The sequence below is a fragment of the Hibiscus syriacus genome, unplaced genomic scaffold (genome assembly GCF_006381635.1).
Source record: "Hibiscus syriacus cultivar Baekdansim isolate YM2019G1 unplaced genomic scaffold, ASM638163v2 tig00110226_pilon, whole genome shotgun sequence".
Classification (NCBI taxonomy): Eukaryota; Viridiplantae; Streptophyta; class Magnoliopsida; order Malvales; family Malvaceae; genus Hibiscus; species Hibiscus syriacus.
The window spans coordinates 370,592-396,497 of NW_024062637.1; the positions used below are offsets into that span (position 1 = coordinate 370,592).

The following is a 25,906-nucleotide window of genomic DNA, read 5'->3' on the forward strand; positions in this document are numbered from 1 at the left end:
TCACTCTTTGTTTGGTTTAAATTTATTAATAAGCTTCCAATTTCATTATTTAGATTAACCTAAGTAGTAACTATTAATTAGATTAGTGTAGCAATTAGGTTATTAAGAACATATCTAGCTAATTAGTGTTTTCTAAGTACTTTTCTCATAGTAAGAGTTCAAGCCCAATACCTCAGTCAATCCATTCCACGGTTCATATTTAAATCCAGAATCCCGGGCAGGCTTGGCCCTTTTCAAGCCTTCCCTACCGCTGAGCTTAGGGTTTTGAAGCAAACTGAACCTGTAACAAATTGTACGGACATGGAGAAACCAGTGGCGACACTCGACAGAGGCACGACCTGCTCGGCCTGGAACTATTGCGGCCAGAGATTAGCCTGCGGCTCCATCGATGGTTATCTCTCAATTTCAGATTCACGCGACCCTTCGTCTTCTTCATTCACTTCCTCCTCCAAATTCAAGGTCTCCCAAAACAAAAGAATACCCATTTTTCTTTTGTATTTATTTAATCTAATTTAATAAGTATTGAGTTTTATGTCTTAACATTTTTAGTTTTATTTCCTTGATTCAGGTCTGTGAAGTTGGCATTGTGAAGGTTGCTTGGATCCCGCCAGAGTATGGGGATGCTGTTGCTTGTATTTCAGAAGATGGGACTTTATCAATATGGGAAGAGCTTGTGGAAGGTATTTTTTCCTGACTTTTTAATGATTAGATTTGACTATAACATTTCGAAAATGTCAATTGATATTGTAAATTCTGTTAGGTACAAAACCTCTTGAATGGAAGCTATGCAGGAGCTTTAAAACTAGCTCCAAGGTTTTAGATGTTCAATTTAGTGTCGGCCAAACGAGTTTGAAAATGGTGAGCTTTAAAATTGGTTTCATTTGTTTGTTGAGTAGGCAAATATAGTTTATTGTGCATTGAGTAGGCTTTTTCATAGTTTTCCTCTGTATTTCATAGGTTGCTGCTTACTCGGACGGCTTCGTGAAAGTCTTTGAGCTCCTCGATCCTTTGGAACTAAACAACTGGCAACTTCAGGTGAACAATTCTAAATGTCCCTCTATGTTCTAGATATTCCAGTTATTCCCACTTACCAGTTTTGAAGGCTTTATGACACAGTCATACTGTCTGTACTTCATTCACTCATCCACTTTATGGTTTTCTTTTAACGTTCTTATGTTTTATTTTACAGGCTGAATTTCAGAATGTTATAGATTCTGTTTCTGTAATAGGGAAAGCTTCATGCTTAACATCATGTATTTCATGGAATCCACTAAAGGGTGAAGGTCAAGAATCAAGCTTTGTTTTAGGTTTCAATTCCAATACACCACAGCTTAATTCCCCCAAGGTATTACTAAATCTGTTTTCCGCACAGGTAAATTCTGCAGTAATAACATGAGACCAGGATATAATCGATTTAGTTCCCACACTTGCAATGTCTCTCTAGTATACCATGTAGATACCTGAGTTATTGAAAGCTATGCAAATCTGGTAGCCAAATATAACTTATGCTTTGATGTTAAGAATTTGTGTGGTGGCATTATTCTTGACCTGACATAAATCTGTGGACGAGTTGTTAAAATTGCTAATTTAGACTCATTCTAGAGTTTTATAGGTGTGGGAATTTGATCCCGCTCATCAGAGATGGTTGCCGGTGGCAGAGTTGGCTTTGCCTGATGAAAAGGGAGATCAAGTTCATTCTGTTGCATGGGCTCCAAACATTGGACGGTAATGAATATTATTTTTCTCTGCGAAATTGTGTTTTTTAATGAGCCATTCATTATTAGTAGGACTGTAGATGTTTTTATGTGAAGTTCATGGTTTGCATCGGTGTTCAACTGGGAATTGGGATAGTGTCCAAAACATTTCGATTGTCTGTTGAAACTGATTACTGTTGTTTTCTTTTTGGTGATGTAGGCCATATGAGATAATAGCTTCTGCATCTCAAAAAGGAATTTCTATATGGCATGTTGGATCAACCACCGATTTCGATGGAAGGCTCTCCATGGAGAGGGTTGCATTGCTTTCTGGACATAACAGTGAGGTATTCAATAGTTAAAACATTATATTTTTGAGGCTCTCTATATTGTTTTCTGTTAATCTACGTATGACTTATATAGTTATCGCTCTCCTCTAGTTCAACTTCCAACACGATAAATGCAATTTTCTGTCAGATGGTGAGATAAATCATCTAAAATCCTCTCTGGTACAATTTATCTGACCTTCAATGTAAATTTTACATTACTAGTGGAGCAATACAAAACTATCTCACCAGAATCCTCAAAGTTTCTTTCTGTTTCTCATGGATCTGAGTTCTTCCATCCATTTAGGAGGAAGTTATAATAACATGGCTATTCATGACATGAAAAATGCACCTAAGATCTAGAGGAAAAGATTATCAGTACGAATTGAACTCCGCTCTGTTCTGCTATCCTATTTTAATTTAGGTAGATTCCTTTCGTTTTCATGGAAAGGGTGAGTTGGATTATTATAATGCCGTGTGATGATCAGGTGTGGCAAATGGAATGGGATATGAGTGGAATGACTCTGGCTACCACCGGGGGCGATGGACGAGTAAGGTTGTGGCAATCCAACTTGAACGGCACTTGGCATGAACAAGCAGTATTTGAAGCCACTTCTTAACCCCCTTTAAAACCGTGCTATTTATCCTTGCTCTCTTATCTTTTGCTAGCCAAATTGTGTGTCTTCAAACACCATGTTGTCTACTTTAGACCAAGCAATGGTTTTGGCTTAATGGTTGGATACATGTTTAGTTTCCTAAGTGACCAAAGTTTGAATCTTTTTTGTCCCAATTTGCTTTCTTTTGTTTTCTTTTGACCAAAGGGTGACACATTTCACTCTTTGATTGGTGGAAATAAATATATTAAATTAAAATATAGTTAGTTCTCCAACTGAATGGTGACACGTGGCACATGTGGCATCATTCGATTGGAAGATTAAATATATTTTAATTTATTTAAAGTATGACTAAATTGATAGAATTTGTAAATAACATAGACTAAATGTATGATCATGTCTTATATTTTTTAAAATTAGTGATAAAAAATGGATAAAACACATAATATAATCATTCGTGCAGTTAACCCATATATATATACACACCTGCTTATAATTAAATTCTTATATTTTAAATATGCTTCACACTATATCTAAGTTGATATTTAATACTCATTATAGATGGTTAAACTAATAGAACGACTTGATAAAATTATATTATAACAAAAAAATAATTATATTTTAAAATTTGATGATGAATTTAAAATTTTGATATAATTTAAGATCCCAAGATACCATTAACTTAAATAATAATTGTAGATGCTCGGTTTCGTCCGGGGACTCCGTTCGAGTTCTAGATCCAATACGAGTTACAGTGTAGATTAAGTTGGAGCCCTGAAGGATCTAGCCCGTGCCCAAACTAATTGGAAGCCCAACATGAAATCAAAGGCAGTTATGAGAAGGGTTAGTAAGTAATTATCAAGAGAGGTCAGTTTTTTTTAACTACTGGAAACCATCAGAAATTATAGACATCACGTGGGGATCAAACATCAGAGAAAAAAAGGAGGAGAATTATCATAGATTATCAACCATCACAAAAAATAAAAAGGGAGGGTAACCAGAAAAAACCACAGAAAAAGTAAAGAGAGAACACACACAAAGAAAAAAGAACAAGGCGTGTAAACGATTTTCCAGATTCAAAGGACACAAGCAATAGAAACAGAGGATTTCTTTTTCCTAGCATCCAGATACACTTATATCAAGGTTTTTTCTTTATTCCTATTTACAGTAGCATATTCTTTATTATTATTATTATTATTATTTTGTTTTCAAAGCAATGTACAGAAATAACCAAGCATAGATCAAAAGTAAGGCATCATTTTTTATTTCTAATTCTCCTAATCGAAAAACCAGAGAAACAAAGCTGTACAAAATAAAGAAAATAAGAAAACAAAAGGTGAAACCTTTATAGATTTCTTTTTCGTTTCGAAATAGTAAAATGGAAGGGAGAGGTGCTAGTTCATTTACCTTGTTCATTCAAGGTCTACTGCCTAGAGAGGAAGTCATCACCAGAAATAGGATTGTCGAGCTTTAGCGGTTGAGAGGTCGGAGTTCTTGGCCGATATTCGGGTTTGCTTTCTTCTTTTTGGGGTCTGGTCTAGGATTAAGACGAGAGAAGAGGAACCATTAAAAAACCGAGAGAACACAAGAACGAACCAAAAGTAGTATCTTGTTCAAGAACCTTACCTTTTCCTTCGCCAAAGACCTTTGTTTCTTCGCCGGAGTCGTGGTACCCTCTAGTTGTCGAAGGTATTCACTTTTCCTCCTTAAGATGTAAGCGACGTTGGGTAATTGGATTACGAGAGAAATGATCTTTGGGAGGTCTAGAAAGGGTTTTAGGTTGTCGGGGGTTCAAAGTGATGGTGGTCGTCTTTATTCCTGGTTTTCTCGCATGAAGAAGAGATAAGTTTTGTCGCATGAAGAAGAGATCAGGAAAGAGAGAAGGCTTGAGCAGTTGGTGGAGTTGCATAAGATTAGTTTAGGTTTAATTATTTAGTTTAGGTTTAATTTGTTTTGGATTTATATTAGATAATTTGGGGTTTTCACGTATGAGGTATGAGATTTGTTTAGTCATTGAAGCCAAAAGGGTAAATTAGTTTCCAATTCCCCATGTTTAAGTGACTTTTACATTTTAGTCACCTTTATGAATGTGTTTTCATTTAAGTCTCTGGTTTATTTTTGATTTGTATGCCGAATTTTACATTTATTTAAATTTAGTCCTAATTCTAATATGTATATATCTTTTGTGAAAATCTATAGTTTAGTATGTTATGTTTTTGTTTTTATATTTGAGTCACACTTGTACATATATGTTAATATGCATGATTTATAATTTTTAATTTTAAAATGTATGTATATAATTTTTGTATGTCACGTTGTATGACATTTTTAATTTTGTTTAATTAATTTTTGCATGACATCCATTTTTTTGTACAATTTGTATAATAGCCTCACGTGCATAACTCGACCTATTACATAATCGGACTAAGGGTAATACCCTTTTAATTTAAAATTGTTTTAAGTGGGCAGTCATAACTGATTTGAGGTCCGCTTTTAATGATTTTAAAATAAAAGTGTATCCCATTAATGACGCCTAAAAATTGATTCATCATTCTAAAATTTGGGAACGAAAGAAAATGAAATGTTCGTTTATTTAAATTTATCGAGAAAAGGTTGTTATAACTTCTAAGATCTGGTCTCGATATTTGTAAATAATCGAACATTCTTTATCTTTCTAAAACGATTTGGTAATTCTAATTTAATTATTTTGAGTGTTTTTGAATGTTTTCAAATTTATATCTTTGATTTATGGGATCAAAAATCAAATTGAATTCGAATTTGTAAAGTTCAATGCAAGGACGTTAATTAATCGACTATGTACCGATTTAGGGCGTTGTGGGGGTGCTAATCCTTCCCCACACGTAACCGACTCCCGAACTCGGATTTTGGTAACGCAGACCTTAATTTGTTGTTTTAATTAAAATTAATTTTTATTTAAAATAGCAAGCATTTTTGGGTGTCCAATCACACCCTAATTAAAGATTGGTGGCGACTCTTCGAACTGTATTTTTCGATCTTAAAGGAAATTCAAAAATTTTCAAAACGAGAGTTTTTAAAAATCGCATTTGTTTTTAAATTAAAAAGAGACAATTAAGAATTAATGTGGTTTTCAAAATCTCACCTTTTAGAAAAAAATCGTTTCGACAACTTGGCGACTCCGCTGGGGAATTTTTTTAGAGAGTCAGGCCGATAGTCGATTAATTAATTGTCTTTGCAACTAAAAATTATAAATTTGTTTTAATTTGGTTTTTGATCCCTTGTTTGGTTTTTAATAAGTTTCGTTTGTATTTTGATTTCTTTAATTTAATTCGATTAACAATTAAATAGTTGTACTAATCTGTTTGTTAATGGTTTCAGAATGATTGTTTGTTTTAGGAATTGATTTTGAGTGTTTTCATTGTTTGTTTTTTCGCTTTTCCTCTCACACTGCACAACTGCATTATCATGACATGAGCTAAAACCCCGCTCCGTCCTATTTAAGTATGAGTGAGAAACTATGGCCTCGTGTGGTTTTCACCTCCGCATGGGATAGTGGATCGCTCCTGGAGCTCACGCCTTATGGTCCTCGTGATGGTAATCACCTCCGCATGGACATAAGGATGTGTGTTCCCTCGAAATTGAACTTGATCCCCTAAAGCCTGTGATGGGCCAAGATTGAGGGTTCGGTAGCCCAAGGGGGAACCGACAAGGACAATTCGAGAACTTATTACTTTAGAACATAACCCAACATATAGTGAACATAGAGCCTGAACTTAGGTGGAGCCTAACCCGAACCTTAAGAATCCCGTGGTGAGGGTACACAAGGAAAAGCTTTTTTGAGTCATTTATTTTCGTTTTTTCGAATAAATGCATGCGAACTAGATATCATGCGGTTAGGTTTATTTTTGTGAATAACAAAGCATGGGGGTAGATATCATGTTGGGTAGGATCTGATAAAGCATGATTGGGTAGCCAGCATGTGGGTAGGATTCTTGAACAAATTATTATCCCGACTTAATTGCTTTATGTTTACTAACCGATCTCTTGTTGTCTTTGTCTTGTTTCTTTTCTATTTTGCATTGCACTATACATTACATGGTGTTGATTTGGGATCGATATCCATATAGAAGGCCAGTAATATGTAACGAACGGCTCAGAAAGAGGTTGAAGATAATGCAAATGTTTTGAGGTGATCGGAACAGTCCCAACTGAGCAATGGGGACAGCGTGATGCCTGGATACGTGTCAGAGTTATTTGGTTATACTCACATCAACTTGCGTCAGAATGATCTAAGTGAGCTAAAGGAGATATGGGGAAGATGGACAATATCCGATAAGGAGATGTTTTATCAGTTGTACGGCGATATTCCTTATCTTCTAGATGTTCCTATTGACCGAAATCTGTTTAGAGCATTGCACAGTTCTGGAACCCGGCTTATAGATGTTTCACATTTGGTAGAGTGGATCTGACACCAACAATAGATGAGTATTAAGCTTTGGTCCGTTGTCCGAGGTCCCAGATAGATAGAATATATACCAAGCTGCCAGTCACTCATTCGTTTAAGAAGAAATTACTATTGATGACCAGAATGAGTGAAGATTGGGTAGTCAGAAACATTAAGAAGAAGGGAGACAGTGAGTGCATCTCTTGGGCTGCTTTGAAAGAAGTAATTGATCATCACCCTGATAAGAGAAAGAAGATTGACTTGTTTGCTTTAGGGATTTATGGGCTCGTTATTTTTCCAAAGGTGTTAGGATATGTAGACGTATCAATCGTTGACCTGTTTAAAAGATTAGACAAGCACGTGGATCTTGTTCCAGCCATTTTAGCTAAGACGTTCCGGTCTTTGAGTTCTTGTAGGCGCGAGGGAGAATGACGCTTTATAGGATGTGCGCCTTTGCTGCTAGTGTGGATTCTGAGTCATTTCAAACATGTTGAAAGAGCACCAGGACGAGTGTTTCTAGAGGGGTTTTCGCCTTTGAAGGATTTTCTTTCTAAAGAATGGCCTGGGGGCTTCACCGAAGAAAAATGGATGGTCATCTTCAAGGATATCAGAGATGGAGATATTTTGTGGCGAGCTTTGTGGAATACCTTTTCTGATATACTTTACCGATGTGGAGAGCGAGATTGGGTTCCTTTTTCAGGTATATGGGGTTCTGTTGGGTATGCACGGCTACTAGTTTCCAGACAGTATGCATCAAGGCAGTTCATTCCAGCCACATGGGACTTGGTAGGGTCGGGTTTTGCATTCAAAGGAGATCAGTATAAGGGTAAAGTTAAAGGGGTTGCTGAGGCTTGGAAGCAAATTCATAGTGTGAATCTGTTCACTTATGATCTCGAGTTATCTCCAGAGTACGAGCAGTGGAGAAGCGGTCGAGTAAATGACAACATCCCGATAGTGAATCTTGAAAATATTCAGCCGGTGGAGGAACAGTTGAGAGTGGTGCCATCTCCATTAGAGTTAGCTAAGTGCGATTTCGAAGTAGAAGAGACAATGGAGAATGACTTTGCAGAAGCTGGAAGATGAAGTGTATCAAAAGGGATTGGAGATTGACATTCAGAAGAGTAGAGCAGATCGAATTGAAAAAATAGAGAATCAACTTCGGCTAGATTTTGACGATCTTCGGTCAACTTATCAGCAAATGGTAAAAGCTCAGGTAGGTTCTAGCTCGAGTAAGTCTGTCGAATTGAGGCAAGAGGTGGCGAGCCTCAAAAGAGTAGCCGGAGAGAGTCAAGAAGAGCTCAAGCAAAGCAGACACCAAGTGAAGATTTTATCGAAAGAAAATGATTCTTTAGAGCAGCATTTACAAGAGAGTCAAGCCCATAACGAGAAGTTGAAGGAGAGGATTTCAGGGTTTAGAGACTACATTATGACAATACCGAAACAAGGAATGTAGCTCAAGCCGTGGGGAAGTGGAGAGTTTGAAAAAACAAGTGAGTGAGCTTGAAGCTATGGTTCAAGATTTTCAGAGGCAGGCAAGTGAGCTATCGATAGTTCCTCATGAGGGGGATATACAATGGCGTTTTCGATGGGAGCGAGCTCAGGCGAGAGTTAAGCAAAGAGAAGACCTTATTGCTTGTTACTTAGGACACGCGCAGAGAATAGCTCAATATTTGGTCATTTTATCCGAGGAAGTTGCTGATGTGACTGAAGAACTGGATCCCGAGGCTAAAGAAAACCAGAAGATCGTGGAGTTGCTAGCACATGTACAACAAATAGGAGAGATGGTGCAGATTTATTTGTGATATGTTTCAACTTTGTAATTGAACGTCGTTCTAATATAAAGAGTTGTTCTAAGGAGTCGTTCCAGGATCAACACCCTGCATTTTGCATATGCATTTTTAATACATTTAAATTTTTGCATCGCATTTTATTAATTCATAATCATATGTTTCATATTCATTAATAAATATCAGCGATAACAAAATGACTCTGTGACAGAGTAATACTGGAAAATCCCAAGCATATCTACAGAACCAGGAAGAAAGTTATGGAGGAAAAACTTGCCCAAATTGAGAAGGCTCAGTTGGAGTTACAAGATAATAGCAAGAAAATGCAAGAAGATATGATGAATGCCCAAAATGAGATGTTTACCAAGTTTGCGAGTATGTTGGAAGGAAGAAATCCAGAACATGGAAAAAGCCCTATGCCAGAAGGTGTAATTGAGGACCCACTTCATCATCCAGGGTTAACCCCAGAACAATCTCAGAACGTTCAAGTGACCCCTGTTCATGTCGGGAAGGTACACATTAATCCAGTCGGTGCTTCTGTTAACGTACAGCCTGGATCTAGTTTGTATCAGGAAGAACATCAATATCATCAAGTTCCGGACCTTGATGAAGAAGCCAAGAAAAACCAAAACGATCCACTGGAAGAGAAATGGAAACAACTAGAAAGAGAAGTTAGAGCCATGAAGGAAGATACTAGTGTCTATGGATTTGACGCAAAGGAGTTAAGTCTAGTTCCTGATTTGGTCTTGCCTCCAAAGTTCAAGGTTCCTGACTTTGAGAAGTTTGATGGTACCAGGTGCCCCTCTGCGCATATCACAATGTTTTGTAGAAAGATGACCGGATATATAGGGGATGATCAATTGTTGATACATTGCTTTCAGGAAAGCTTAACTGGCTCGGCAATCCGGTGGTATAACCAGCTGAGTAGAGCTAATATTAAATCATGAAAAGACTTGGCTAAGTCTTTTCTTGAGCAATACAAACATGTGAAAGATGTTAGGCCCAACAGGATGATGTTGCAAGGAATGGAAAAGAAGTCTAACGAGAGTTTTAGACAATATGCTCAAATATGGAAAGGTGTAGCGGTGCAAGTCCACCCGCCATTGGAAGAGGAGGAAACAAATATGCTTTTTGTCAATACCTTAAGGGCTCCTTTTTTCTCGGATCTTATCGGTAATCCTTATCGAAGTTTTGTTGATGTGGTTACAGCAGGAGAAATGATTGAAATGGGGATTAAGAGTGGAAAGCTCGAAGGAGGAGAGTCTAGTAAGAGGCCACCAACGAGGAAAAAGGAAAACGAAGTCAGTAATGTGAGGCAGTACGATTCTAATAACATCACTGTTTCCCGTCCTCAAGGAGCAGGGTCATCAACACAAAATGACAATAGACAAGGGGCAAGGGACCAGAGGAGAGAGAGGCCTCAATTTGATCCAATTCTGATGACTTATAAGGAATTGTTTCAGATTTTGTATGATCGACATGTGGTTTCGTCGTATCACGTGACACCAATGCAACCTCCTTTTCCCAAATGGTATGATGCTAGTGCTCAGTGTGAGTACCATGCAGGGAACCCCGGGCATTCCATTGAGAATTGTACTGCTTTTAAGAAGGTTGTCCAAGCTTTGAGAACGAGGAATTCCATCAACTTTGGTGACAGTGAGCAGTCGAATATAGCTCAGAATCCGTTGCCAAGCCATGCAGGGGCAGGAGTTAACGCGATTACTGAAGAGAGAGGAAAAATAATTGTAAGGAATGTTAGTGAGGTGTATCACCTATGAGTTGGGTATGGTGCCAGATGGTTAAGGTAGGATGGTTGAAGCCCAGTTTGGTGGTTGAACAGTTTAACAGTGGAGAGGTATGTCAGTATCATAACAGTGAATGACACAATATTCAGCAATGTCCTGACTTCCTATCTTTGGTACAAGACATGATGGACAGTAAAGAAATTGAGTTCTTTAAAGAGATTGTTGAAGAAGAGGAAGTGAAAGTTTGCACTTCAGAAGGATCATCTAAAGGGGTTTACAATTCCAGTTGTCCCCTAATTATTACTCCCAAGAATCGAGTTACTGAGAAGATAGCCCCGAAAGTGGTTATTACACCTCCATCTCCATTCCCATATCGGGATAATAAACAAGTACCTTGGAGATATGATTGCCAGATGGGAGATGTAACAAAAGAAAATGAGGAAGTAGATGAGGTGGGACGCTTTACTAGAAGTGGTAGATGTTATTCTCTTAATCCACCTAAAGAGTCTGAGAAGAAGGTTGCAGTTGATAAGGGGAAAAAGGTTGATGTGCAGATAGAAGAAGATAAGCTTGTTATCATTGAACTAGTAACCGAGAGTGAAGCGGTAGAATTTTTGAAGTTTCTAAAACACAGTAAGTACAGTGTTATTGAACAGTTACACAAGTTGTCTGCCCGTATTTCAGTTTTATCATTACTTTTGAGTTCAGAGGCCCATAGGAATGCTCTGTTAAAGGTTTTGAACCAGACTTTTGTTCCGAAAGAGTTGCCCATTGAAAAGTTGGACCAGTTAGTTTCCAATATACAAGCTGATAATTTTTTATCTTTTTCTGAGGATGAGATCCCTTCTGGGATGATTGGTAGTTAGAAGGCTTTGCACATTACAGTTGAATGTAAAGGGCATGTGTTGTCTCGGGTCTTGGTTGATAATGGTTCATCTTTGAATGTGATGCCCTTAGTGACTATAAAAAAGCTTCCATTAGATAGTACACTTATGAGAACCTGTCAAAGTGTGGTTCGAGCTTTCGATGGGACTAAAAGAGAAGTGTTGGGAAAGATTGATGTTCCTCTGAATATTGGTCCAGCAACTTATTAAGTAGAATTTCTCGTAATGGACATTATGCCTACGTACAATTGTTTGTTGGGAAGGCCTTGGATTCATCAGGCCGGCGCAGTTCCGTCCACATTGCACCAGAGACTGAAATTTGTGATTGATGGAAGGTTGGTATGTATTCATGCTAAAGAGGACATTATTGCTTCTGTTTCTACTACTGCTCCGTACATTGAAGTGGATGAGCAAGCGGTCGAGTGTTCTTTCAGATCATTGGAGTTTGTCAATGCTACATTTGTGGCTGAAGGCAGGAAGATACCAAAGCCTAGACTGTCAAATTGTACCAAAATGGGACTCAAGCTGACCCTTGGGAGAGGAGAAAAAGTTGGGAAAGGGTTAGGAAGTCAGTTACAAGGACCAGTGAATCCAATATGCCCTGTTACTAAAAGAGATCGATTTGGCTTGGGGTATCAGCCAACTCCGAGGGATAAGCTGAGGGGAATTAAGAAGGGTCAGGAAATGAGAAAGGCCAGATTGGCTGGTGAAGACCTTAGCTGGGAACCCATGACCTTCCCGCCGTTGAGCAACATTTTCATATCTGGAGGGTATATGTTTCAAGGGAATTCAAGGAACACTGAGGTGATGGTTGAGGATGCCTTGGGAGATTTAGGCATTAACGTTATAACTGATGATGAATTTGAGGAAATGAGAGTTATGGGCATTTATCCTGCACCGCCGGGCTTCGTGTTGAACAATTGGACCGCGGAAGAACTGCCTGTAGTTTACAAATCTTTTACAGAGTAATGCACTGGAACTTTCTCCCTGTTGTTCATACCCTGGGGCAATAAGTGATTTTATGTAAAGGGTTAAGCTGTTTGCTTTTTCTTGCTTTCAATAAAAGATGCATTTTTGTTAGTTCCAAATGGCAAACATTCTCCCATGCATTTCATTCATTCATTATTTGTTGTATATATGTATGTATTTATTTATTTCTATTTATTTATATGGGAAAAGATCCTTCCATATGTATATATGTATATATATCATCTCTTTCATTATTTTTTCAGGAGCTCAGATATCAATAATATGAATGCTAATGACTCTGACCCGGAGATTGATTTCGAGAAGCCTATATGTCAAGGGGAAATCGAGGAATGTGATGATGATGAGGGATGTGAACTACCTTTTGAATTGCTGAAAATGGTGGAGAATGAAGATAAGCAGATTCTGCCTCATAAAGAGCTTACTGAGATTTTGAATTTGGGGACAGATGATGATAAGAGAGAAGTAAAGATTGGTATCACTCTGTCAGTTGGAGGTCGACAAGATCTGATAGAATTGCTTCAAGAATACAAAGATGTGTTTGCTTGGTCATACGAAGATATGCCGGGTTTAGATACAGAACTGGTTGTTCACAAACTGCCAATAAAGCTTGAATGTAAACCGGTACAACAAAAATGAGAAGAATTAGACACGAGATGCTGCTCAAGATTAAAGAGGAAGTGAAAAAACAGTTTGATGCAGGGTTTCTTAAAGTGGCTAAATATCCTGAATGGGTGGCGAATATTGTCCCAGTACCGAAGAAGGATGAAAAAGTTCGAATGTGTGTCGACTACAGGGATCTCAACCGAGCTAGTCCAAAAGATAATTTTCCTTTGCCACATATAGACACGCTAGTGGATAATACTGCTGGAAATTCTTTGTTCTCTTTTATGGATGGTTTCTCTGGCTACAATCAAATTAAGATGAACCCTGAAGATATGGAAAAAATGATGACATTCGTTACCATGTGGGGAACATTTTGTTATAAAGTAATGTCGATTGGATTGAAGAACGCCGGGGCAACATATCAAATGGCCATGGTGACGTTATTTCACGACATGATGCATAAAGAGATAGAAGTTTATGTCGATGATATGATTGTCAAAGCTAAGACAGAGGAAGAACATATTGGGAATTTGAGAAAGCTTTTTAAAAGACTAAGAAGATGCCAGCTAAAACTCAACCCAAATAAGTGTACTTTTGGGGTGACATCTGGGAAATTATTGGGATTCGTAGTAAGCCAAAAAGGAATTGAAAAGACCCAGATAAAGTAAAAGCTATTCAAGACTTGCCACCCCCACGAACACAAAAAGAAGTCAGAGGATTTTTGGGGAGATTGAATTACATAGCTCGGTTTATTTCGCAGTTGACTGAAAAGTGTGATCCCATATTCCACCTTCTTCGCAAGAATAACTCAGGGGAATGGAATGAGGATTGCCAAAAAGCTTTTGAAGCAGTGAAAAGATATTTGTCGAGCACTCCAATCTTAGCGCCACCCATCTCAGGCAAACCCTTGATTCTTTATTTGTCAGTTTATGAAAATTCAATGGGGTGTGTGTGCTGGGGCAACATGACCAAACTAAAAAGAAAGAAAGGGCTATTTATTATCTCAGCAAGAAGTTCACTGAATGTGAGACAAGATACTCACCCATTGAAAAGTTGTGTTGCGCTTTAGTATGGGCTACCCGAAGGCTTAGACAATATATGTTGTATCATACTACTTGGCTTATATCCAAGCTTGATCCCTTGAAATATCTAATGGGTGTGCCTGCATTATCTGGAAGATTAGCTCGTTGGCATATCTTATTGTCCGAGTTTGACATCCAGTATGTAAACCAGACGGCAATTAAAGGAAGTGCTATAACGGAATTCATTGCAAGTAGGGCTTCGGAAGAATATGAGTCGTTGAGCTTTGATTTCCCAGATGAAGATTTAATGGCTATTTCGGTAGAAGAAGCAGTTGCATCCACTAGCAAATATTGGAAGTTGAACTTCGATGGTGCTTCAAATGCCATGGGACATGGAATCGAGGCAATTTTGGTCTCACCAGAAGGAGAGCATTATCCTTTTACCAGTCGGCTTAATTTTGATTGTACAAACAATATGGTCGAGTATGAAGCTTGTGTTCTGGGTCTTAGAGCTGCTGTTGAACGCAAAGTAAAAATGCTTAAAGTATATGAAGATCCAGCTTTGGTAATATACCAGCTCAGGGGAGAATGGGAGACAAAAGATCCCAAGCTTGTAGAATATCATAAGTTGGTTATGGAACTTGTTGAAGAATTTGAAGAAGTAACTTTCAATTACCTCCCCAGAGAAGAGAATCAAATGGCAGATGCCTTAGCCACACTGGCAGCGGTATTTAAGATGAGCGAGCATTCAAATATGATGCCCATTGAAATGAAGGCTTATGAGTATCCAGCCCATTGTTTTAATATTGAAGAGGAAGAAGATGAAAACCCCTGGTATTATGATATCTTGCAATATATAAGGTATCAGAGTTATCCAGAACAGGCCACTGAGATTGATAAAAGAACCATTAGAAGAATGGCATCAGGGTATGTGCTTGATGGTGAGACTCTATACAAGAAAAGTCTGGATCAGGTCTTGTTAAGGTGTGTGGACACGAAAGAAGCCAAGTTGATTCTTGAAGAAGTGCATGAAGGAATATGTGGTTCCCATGCTAATGGGCATGCTATGGCTAGGCAGATTATGAGATTTGGGTATTATTGGTCAACTATGGAAACAGACTGTATTAATTTTGCCCGAAAATGTCACAAATTTCATATTTATGGAGATAAGATACATACTTCTCCTCATCCATTGCATGTAATGACAACGACGTGGCCATTCTCAATGTGGGCATGGATGTTATTGGACAAATTTCGCCCAAAGCTTCAAATGGTCATCGCTTCATTCTGGTAGCCATAGATTACTTCACTAAGTGGGTAGAAGCAGCTTCTTACGCAAATATTACCCAGTCTACAATATGCAAATTTTTGAAGAAAGAGATCATTTGTAGATATGGTTTGCCCGAGAGGATTATCTCCGATAATGCGTTGAATTTAAATAATAAGATGGTGAACTCGATCTGTAAACATTTCAAAATAAAGCATCATAATTCCACCACTTATCGCCCGAAGATGAATGGGGCAGTAGAGGCGGCCAATAAGAACATCAAAAGGCTCATAGAGAAAATGACTGAGACCTATAAAGATTGGCATGAGAAGTTGCCCTTTGCTCTATTTGCTTATCGAACTTCAGTACGGACTTCAACTGGGGCAACTCCGTTTTCTTTGGTTTATGGGATGGAAGCTGTCTTACCTATTGAGGTGGAAATTCCCTCACTTTGGATTTTGTTAGAGGTAAAGCTCAATGAGGCAGAATGGGTACAAGCTAGGTACGACCAATTGAATTTAATTGAAGAAAAGAGATTGAAAGCTATTTGTCATGGTCAGATGTACCAAAAACGTATGATACGGGCACATGGTAAGAAAGTTCGCCTTCGAGAATTCCTTGAGGGAGATTGTGTGCTTAAAAGGATTTTGCCTATTCAGAAGGATTTCAGAGGAAAATAGATGCCCAATTGGGAAGGACCTTATGTTGTCAAGAAGGCCTTTTCTGGGGGAGCTCTAGTCCTAACTGAAATGGACGGATCAAAATTACCATATCCAGTGAATTCCGACGCTGTTAAGAGATATTTCGCTTGAAGAAGAAATAAAAGAGAAAAAGGAAAAATGAAAAAAATGAAAAAAATGAAAAAATAATAATAATAAAAATGAGAAGAAGAAAAAGAAGAAAAGAAAAATGAGAAAAAAGAAAAATAATAAAAAAGGGTAAAAAAATGAAAAATGAAAAATGAAAAATGAAAAATGAAAAAAAAAATTAAAAAAAGAAGAAGAAAAGAAATAAAAGGAGGGTTCAAGATGAAAACTCGAAAAGGGCGTCTTGGAACCAAAGGAGGTCTCAAGTTGAAAACCCGCAAAGGGCGACTTGAGTTTTGTTTAAATTTAGAATTCATGCATGGTGGAGGTACTGAATTGATTTTGGAAGTGGAAAGAGCTCTTGACATGGTTAGTAACATTGACAGTTGACGATCAGGGTTGAGACCAAAGATTAATGAGTCTCGATGGAAATAATCAAGAGAGAAATTGAATGCACATGAGATTCAATACTGGTTTAGGGCATCCAATGAAGGAGATTTGGGAGTTTAGAAGTAGCTTCACATTCTTAAGCATCATCACAATTTTGGAGATCCTTTCGACAGAAGCTATACTAGAGTCATTCTAACGGCGTGCCAGTTCAAAAGCATTTGCATTATTGATATTTGAAGACGCCTACTCTTTTGTTCTTTTACTGTTTCCAGTTAAAAGTTTGCCATGAAATTACCTAAAAATTCTTTGAATTATATAAATAAAGAGATGTATTTTCTTGTTAATTTTTCTTTTGCAAGCATCTTATTTTGAAAGGTTAAAACATATAACTTAACTTGAAGTACATAAGATTGTTTTGTATTATTGTGCAAAAGGTTTTGGAAAATACAGGTATTATGAAGCTGACAATGGCTTAAACATGTAAGTTTGTGTGGCTATGGGAAACTAAAATCTTGGAATTCATAAGAAATCTCGGCCATTAAAAGACGACCCAAGGATATTTTCATTTATCAAGAAGTTGGTCATGGGTATTAGTGGGTTTCAAGAAAGAAAGAAGTCAAGGTCCTGTTAAACCGAAAGATATGGTATTCATATTGTCAACTGGAGTGAACTGGTCAAATGTTTTGTACCCAAGATGAAACCGAGTTTCATCAAGATCAAAAGGAGATGGAGTTCCTTCGAAGAAGAAAATGCATCAAATTGCATATTTGCATACATTTAGGCATGAATAGGATCATGGCACTCATAATTGCATGATGACTTAAGCATATGCAGGTTTCCCAATGATAGTTGGAGATTGAAGATATTGAACCATCGAAATGAAAATAACTGGTCTTGAGATTTTGACAAGAATGATGTTCATACGAAAATTGAGTCAAAGCAAATTCAAATATCCAATGGCTTTCAGACAAGTTTTCATGATGGAGATGATTTTAGAAATTTTATCAAATTTTAAATTTTTGAATATAATATTTTCAAACATACATTAATGATTGGTAATGTTTGATTTTCAGGTTGGACATTCGAAACAGGTCAATCTAAGCCTTCACGGAAGAGTAGTGAAGCAAACCATCTGTAAGCCTTCACGGAAGATTAGTGAAGCAAACTCAGTTTATGAAGATCGAGTCCTATACTCTCTGAAGGAATAGGGAGTGGACCTATTTATTGAAGATTTTCCGAGTTCTATACTCTCTGAAGGAATAGAGAGCGGACCCATTTTATTGAAGATTGTTCGAGTTCTATACTCTCTGAAGGAATAGAGAGCGGATTCGTTTGTTGAAGATTGTTCGAGTTCTATACTCTCTGAAGGAATAGAGAGCGGACCCATTTTATGAAGATTGTTCGAGTTCTATACTCCCTGAGCGAATAGGGAGCGGACCCGTTTATTGAAGATTGATCGAGTCTTATACTCCCTGAAGGAATAGGGAGCAGACTTATCATTTGAAGATTTTTCAAGTTTCATTTATCCCGAAGTAACAATGAAGTGCTTTAATCTTTTGGAGCTCGTAGAACCGGAAAAACTCAATCATCTTTTGATCTTTGTTATATTCTCGTTACACGACAATGAACAAAGAGGGGTAGCTGTAGATGCTCGGTTTCGTCCGGGGACTCCGTTCGAGTTCTAGATCCAATACGAGTTACATGTAGATTAAGTTGGAGCCCTAAAGGATCTAGCCCGTGACCAAACTAATTGGAAGCCCAACATGGAAATCAAAGGCAGTTATGAGAAGGGTTAGTAAGTAATTATCAAGAGAGGTCAGTTTTTTTTTAACTACTGGAAACCATCAGAAACTATAGACATCACGTGGGGATCAAACATCAGAGAAAAAAAGGAGGAGGAATTATCATAGATTATCAACCATCACAAAAAAATAAAAAGGAGGGTAACCAGAAAAAACCACAGAAAAAGTAAAGAGAGAACACATACAAAGAAAAAAGAACAAGGCGTGTAAACGGATTTTCCAGATTCAAAGGATACAAGCAATAGAAACAGAGGATTTCTTTTTCCTAGCATCCAGATACATTTATATCAAGTTTTTTTCTTTATTCCTATTTACAGTAGCATATTCTTTATTATTATTATTATTATTTTCATTTTCAAAGCAATGTACAGAAATAACCAAGCATAGATCGAAAGTAAGGCATCATTTTTTATTTCTAATTCTCCTAATCGAAAAACCAAAGAAACAAAGCTGTACAAAATCAAGAAAATAAGAAAACAAAAGGTGAAACCTTTTTAGATTTCTTTTTCGTTTCGAAATAGTAAAATGGAAGGGAGAGGTGCTAGTTCATTTACCTAGTTCATTCAAGGTCTACTGCCTAGAGAGGAATTCATCACCAGATATAGGATTGTCGAGCTTTAGCGGTTGAGAGGTCGGAGTTCTTGGGATATTCGGGTTTGATTTCTTCTTTTTGGGGTTTAGTCTAGGGTTATGACGAGAGAAGAGGAACCATAAAAAAATCGAGAGAACACAAGAACGAACCAAAAGTAGTATCTTGTTCAAGAACCTTACATTTTCCTTCACCAAAGACCTTTGTTTCTTCGCCGGAGTCGTGGTACCCTCTAGTTGTCGAAGGTATTCACTTTTCCTCCTTAAGATGTAAGCAACGTTGGGTAATTGGATTACGAGAGAAATGATCTTTGGGAGGTCTAGAAAGGGTTTTAGGTTGTCGGGGGTTCAAAGTGATGGTGGTCGTCTTTATTCCTGGTTTTCTCGCATGAAGAAGAGATAAGTTTTGTCGCATGAAGAAGAGATCAGGAAAGAGAGAAGGCTTGAGCAGTTGGTGGAGTTGCATAGGATTAGTTTAGGTTTAATTATTTAGTTTAGGTTTAATTTGTTTTGGATTTATATTAGATAATTTGGGGTTTTCAGGTATGAGGTATGAGATTTGTTTAGTCATTGAAGCCAAAAGGGTAAATTAGTTTCCAATTCCCCATGTTTAAGTGACTTTTACATTTTAGTCACCTTTATGAATGTGTTTTCATTTAAATCTCTGGTTTATTTTTGATTTGTATGCCGAATTTTACATTTATTTAAATTTAGTCCTAATTCTAATATGTATATATCTTTTGCGAAAATCTATAGTTTAGTATGCTATGTTTTTGTTTTTATATTTGAGTCACACTTGTACATTATATGTTAATATGCATGATTTATAATTTTTAATTTTAAAATGTATGTATATAATTTTTGTATGTCACGTTGTATGACATTTTTAATTTTGTTTAATTAATTTTCGCATGACATCCATTTTTTTTGTACAATTTGTATAATAGCCTCACGTGCATAACTCGACCTATTACATAATCGGACTAAGGATAATACCCTTTTAATTTAAAATTGTTTTAAGCGGGCAGTCATAACTGATTTGAGGTCCGCTTTTAATGATTTTAAAATAAAAGTGTATCCCATTAATGACCCCTAAAAATTGATTCATCATTCTAAAATTTGGGAACGAAAGAAAAAGAAATGTTCGTTTATTTAAATTTATCGAGAAAAGGTTGTTATAACTTTTAAGATCTGGTCTCGATATTTGTAAATAATCGAACATTCTTTATCTTTCTAAAATGATTTGGTAATTTTAATTTAATTATTTTGAGTGTTTTTGAATGTTTTCAAATTTATATCTTTGATTTATGGGATCAAAAATCAAATTGAATTCGAATTTGTAAAGTTCAATGCAAGGATGTTAATTAATCGACTAGGTACCGATTTAGGGCGTTGTGGGGGTGCTAATCCTTCCCCACACGTAACCGACTCCCGAACTCGGATTTTGGTAACACAGACCTTAATTTGTTGTTTTAATTAAAATTAATTTTTATTTAAAATAGCAAACATTTTTTTGTGTCTAATCACACCCTAATCAAAGATTGGTGGCGACTCTTCGAACTGTATTTTTCGATCGTAAAGGAAATTCAAAAATTTTCAAAACGAGAGTTTTTAAAAATCGCATTTGTTTTAAATTAAAAAGAGACAATTAAGAATTAATGTGGTTTTCAAAATCTCACCTTTTTCACCTTTTAGAAAAAAGTCGTTTCGACAATAATGAAACGAGTTAAGCGATCTCAATAATAAAAAAATTGTTATAAATATCAGAGATGTGAGAGTTTAATGTCAAATGATTGAAAGTTATTTTTAACGGATATTGTCTTATACTTATTTTAGATTAATAAAAAAAAATCAACAACGCTCAAATAATAATAATAACAATAATGTCAAAACTTGTTATCAGAAGAAACATCTTGCAAACAGTAAATTGGAAGAGACTTATGTATTGTACAAAAGCTTCTAGCAAAAGACAAAGCTAGAGTGAACAGATGCAACCTGCTAATCCGGTCAACGGAACCTCAGTTCTACATCTACCTTTCACTCTTTATTTCGAATGTAAGAAAAGAATTAGGAAAAAAATCCCGCGGCATCGAATTGGAAGTTTGGATCCAACTCCACTTGATCGAGTGAGAAATCCAAGTCCATAATTGGAGAGTTGGTGGTTGAAGTGTTGGCTGAAATCAATCCCTTAAGATCAGATTCGGAATTTTGTGTATCGAGAATCACTCCAAAGTGTTCGTCTGAGATTGCGAAGCCGAAAGGTAGTTTAACTCAGATGTAGCAGCAGGGGACATAAATGGCGAAGAAAAGCTGCTTAAGATATTGTTGTTATCAAGTACTCCTGAAGGTGAAAAGCTATGGTTTTCACTCTTTAGCAACCCGAATGATGTTGAAGGAAATGAAAAAGAAGGTGCCAACACCATCTCTTTATTGTCCAACCCCTTCGTGTCGACCCGTAGGCCGTTTCGAAGACTTAAGAGCGATTGCAATTGTCGGTTATTGTTAAGTTGATCGATTTATGTTCTTGTTTGTTTGGTGATGCAGATGTTGGAGCCATCTGGTTTCCATGTCCACACGTGTGAGCTCCCCGGTAAGTGACCTCAAATATGGTGGGATCTTCATCTGATCTCTGGACTTGCTTTGTTGCCCAACAATCCTGAGTGTGCCGGTACGTGCATCGGTAATAGCTTCTGCAGAAGAATAAAACATGATTTTTTTTACTAATCAATATGGCGTTTAGCCAATGATTAGGTCATATTGTTAAGGAAAAAGACTAGTGACCTAGGATATTTGGCTCCCAAGATGTCTTTTTGGCCATATTTTCTCCAACTGTAGCCATCATCATGAGTTCCTTCCAACAGGCTTTCACTAGTAATTCTCACTTGATCCGTCCATCTCGGCAACATCTTTCTGCAAAACCCAGCTTTAGCATCAGATGAACTTCATAAATAAGTAATAACATACAAGAAGTAGAGCTTGTAGCTTCCAGAATTCACCTCTTCTTTGAGACATCTCTGGTGTCCCGATTGTCCTTACCTAAATCTTCACTCCGAGGGCTGCCACTGATGGACAGTGGCGACTCTGGCACACCAGATGTCAAAATCTGAAGAGCTTTCTCATAGGAAGACAAAATCTTCTTTACTAACAAGTCCGTGGATTCAGCAGAAGATGATGTATCCAACTGAAACTTAGCTGTTTCGCCGACTCAAGTCCTTGAATCAGCTCACTCGCCAGTGACCCCTGCTCCCAGTTCCATCTATGCTCCATTTTTTTGTCTCTCACAGAAAGATATGTTGAAGGATTTGGTTATCGAGGAGCAGAAGCTTTCCCCTGAGGAACACAAACAGAAGCAGCCAAAGGGACTGAAATAACCTGACTGGAGAAGAGCAAGAAGCAACAACAACCATGGAAGTTGGCCTGAATGAGAGAAGTTCGATTATGTAAACCCAAAACTTGAACTGTTGGAACTTGTTCTTGCTTAGAAAGAGTGGGAAATTCAAAGGGTTTGATATTTTTTGAAGATGGAACTGAAGGGTGGGGGGTTTTAAAGGGAGAAAAGGGTTGTTGAAATGTAGAAAGTTTGAAGTTTGACTGAACGAAAACGAGTTATTCAGCAGAGACGAGTGAGCAGTATTTGGTCATGTGATGGTCCAAACTCCAAATTCTGACCAATTCTACGCTTGTAAAATGGACCCATTTTCGCTTGCCCTTGTTTGTGGGACACGAATGATTAGGGTTAAGAAGAGGAAGTCAGCTTTGAAGCTGAACAGGAGAGTTGGACCAAAGAAATTTCAAACCATATTCCGCGTTATTGCTCTGCCCTTTACGCTTTTATCATGTCGCCAAATAAAGAGCGCTTACGTACACTGAATTTCTTTCCTCATTTTACAAACAAAATTTAAAGTTTACAATTTTTTTTTTTAAAAAAAAAGCTTTTTTACCATTAATTATATCTAAAATATCTTATTCGAGCTTGGACCGATCGATCTATGGTTGTTTGTTCTGTACAGGAAGCTGGTCCTCTACTCGACTGCTTATAGTTCCCTTCTCTGCAGACACAGTTGTCTGTTTTATGGAGTAATAAAATAGAGGGTTGACTTCACTTGTATCATTTTATCATATTTATTTATGGAGTTAGTTAAGCTTTTCCTACGCCAAATGCTATTGGCAAATGGAATTGGTTGCCCCCTCCTGTCACTGACAAGTTCAATAATTTAAAACAGATTTCAACTTTATGAATTTAATGTGTTCGTTGGGTCTTCCATGTGAAACTCGCAAATTAAATAAATTAAAATATTTTTGAGTAAATTATCTAGTTTGTCTACACTTCATCCTTGTCAGAAAAAAAAGTTAGTTCATACTTATTTGACTCTATTATGATCATTAATTAATATTTCATTTTGATGTTAATCAATCATTAATGTAAATTATATAAATTAAAATTTTTGTGTGAATCAAACACCTCAAGTTGGAGTATGGCGTATGTCAAGAATATAAATATTCATTGTCAAATGATTGAGTCAATCTTTAAATAAATATTATCTTGTATTCATCCCAAACTTATAAAAAAAATTAAAAATTGTATAATAATATATTTAAAGACTTCATTAATTTTAGTTATTATTTAAGATAATTTAATAAATTTATCCGTTTGATCCTAAAATCTTAATTTAATTATAAGAATGCCATCATTAGCATCACCAAATGCCTTCCCTTCAAATCCAAATCAATACACCAAAACCATATCCAAGAAAGGGAAAATACGAGGGAGGACTACCCAAAGGCAAAGCTATCTTTGAATTTAATGGGGGTAGTAATTGGGAAAAAGGAATCTGACCAGAAATAGTTGAGGGAAGTTTTATAAAGAAGAGTCAACATAAACGATAATAAATAATTTTAGGATCAGTTGTGAAATATCCCAGCAGAAGAAACTATGGCAATTCCAATTTTAGCAACTACCTGCTCAGTGGTGATCCAAAAAAATTGAAAGCTTTCCAAGAATCTAATGTGAAACAGAATAAATTCATTCAAGAACCGATCTACTATCAATATATAGAATCTAAATGGGTTGTAATACGTTGATAGAGTCGAGGGAGAGAGGGTTCAGATCCCTGCCAATTGTGTGCGTGCGGAGATTTATATAATCATATTTAATCAGTGGCCAGAGATTTAAATTAGGGGTATTCAAAATCGGATATTACATTTTCGGGTACCGATTCTCCGGGTAGTATATTTATTGGTATGTATCTCAGCACGTTAAGTTTGTGTACTTATAAAATTCAGGTACTCGTATTTTTAGGTCTTGTATACCCGGTTCATATATATCAGTTTTTTAAAAAATCACATAGGAAACATATAAAATTTTAAAATTCATAATACATAATCAATACACAAAATTAATGATTTGAATTTAGTTTTACGGATACATATACACACATATATATATATATTCAAAAAAAATATTAAAAATATTAATATCGATCATATTTTTTCTTTCGAAACTCATATTGACAAATTAATTTTTTTTTTGAAAAATTTAAAACTTAAACTTAAATTTAATTTTAAAGTAAAATATTAAGGAGCCAAAAATAAAAATATAATTTAAAACTAATATGTATATATTATACTATCAGATGGGTCACGTACTCAGTTATAACAAATTTTGGCCTAGACCCAACCCAACCCAACTACCAAGGAAAAATCATGGGTCAGGTGTTCGTCCTGGCTGGGTAATTTTTTTTAGATAATTAACCGATTTTTTTGGGGTCAAGTCGACGTGTTAACAAGTTAGATATTTTTTAACACTCCTAACAGTTGTGTTTGTATTTTGATCGTATTGTATTTTATCCGATTTGCGACATAAATGATGTTATTGCAATTGGAAGTTACCCATTAAACTGCGGCGCAATTTATGGTGTAATTTTATTCACACTGCTATTTTCTACAATAACGATTTTGACCACTGTCATTTTATATAGTGGTTGCTATTCCGCTACACAATCGCTTAGAGTTATAATGGTTATCCCATCAGCTGATAAAGTAAATGGTTGCGATCGCGTAAATTTGGTCATGATAAATTTCTTGAATCTGGTAATGGCATTGTCAAATAATTATAGCTGCGGTTATTATAAACAAGTCAATGTGTTATCATGTTCTATTATTATATTGGTGTTGATTGTACTTTTTTTTATTAATCTACGATAAATATAAGGTAATATTTCTTCAAAGATGACTCTCAATCATTTGACATCGGGCGCTCATATCTCTGACATTCAGAGTACTCGAACCCGAAACCTCAAGGAATAACAATAACTCTTTTACCATTGATATCATTTGGTTTGTGCTTATTTTTATCTTGAATAATAGATGCTTATTTATATACTTTTTTATTTTCATCAGTTGTTAGATTCAGTTTTTTTCCCCTTAATTTTATTTTTGTATGACCATCTTTACATTGTTTACCCCTTCTTTTCTTTAATAGTAGTAGAATAAATGATTTTTTTTTATTAAAGTAGAATAAATGAATGATTGTTGTGATTAGTTTACTTTGTATTTTGCATACTCTTACTTTTCGAAATTATAAACTTCTATTATATTTCTTTTCTTTTTAGTTAATAAAATCAATTATTATTATTTCAAAGTTAGAGGAGTAAAATATAAATTTACCATTTTCTTGAAATAAATATAATATTTAAAAAATGGAGAGAAGCCAAAATGGCTGCTGGTTCGGTGACCCTTTGATGACTTACCACCAGCATGGCAGCTAATTTTTCAAAAGAGAAGTAAACAAGCACCTTTTAATTGTGCTTTACATATTTTAATAATACATTTGGTCAATGTTTTTCCTATTGTATTGTTTATAAATTATTTTATAAGGCGTACTTTGGGAAGATTGGAAAATTGTTTAAACCTAAAGTTCTAGCAATTTAGCATCCGGCGACCAAATCAACAATGGACCAAGTCCC

General features: G+C 36.3%; 1 protein-coding gene and 1 pseudogene across 1 annotated transcript; one reads left to right on the forward strand and one right to left on the reverse strand.

Annotated features, from left to right (window-relative positions):
• The first annotated feature begins 226 nt into the window (after positions 1 to 226).
• Positions 227 to 2,728, forward strand: LOC120114474 (protein SEH1-like). The gene is made up of 8 exons (XM_039135373.1): positions 227 to 459; positions 569 to 680; positions 761 to 858; positions 958 to 1,035; positions 1,190 to 1,345; positions 1,613 to 1,725; positions 1,915 to 2,041; positions 2,509 to 2,728. Exons 1-8 carry the CDS (start codon positions 301 to 303, stop codon positions 2,638 to 2,640), a joined length of 975 nt encoding a protein of 324 aa, XP_038991304.1. The 5' UTR covers positions 227 to 300; the 3' UTR covers positions 2,641 to 2,728.
• An 18,253-nt stretch (positions 2,729 to 20,981) lies between these two features.
• Positions 20,982 to 22,369, reverse strand: LOC120114473 (annotated as a pseudogene).
• Positions 22,370 to 25,906: the final 3,537 nt, after the last annotated feature.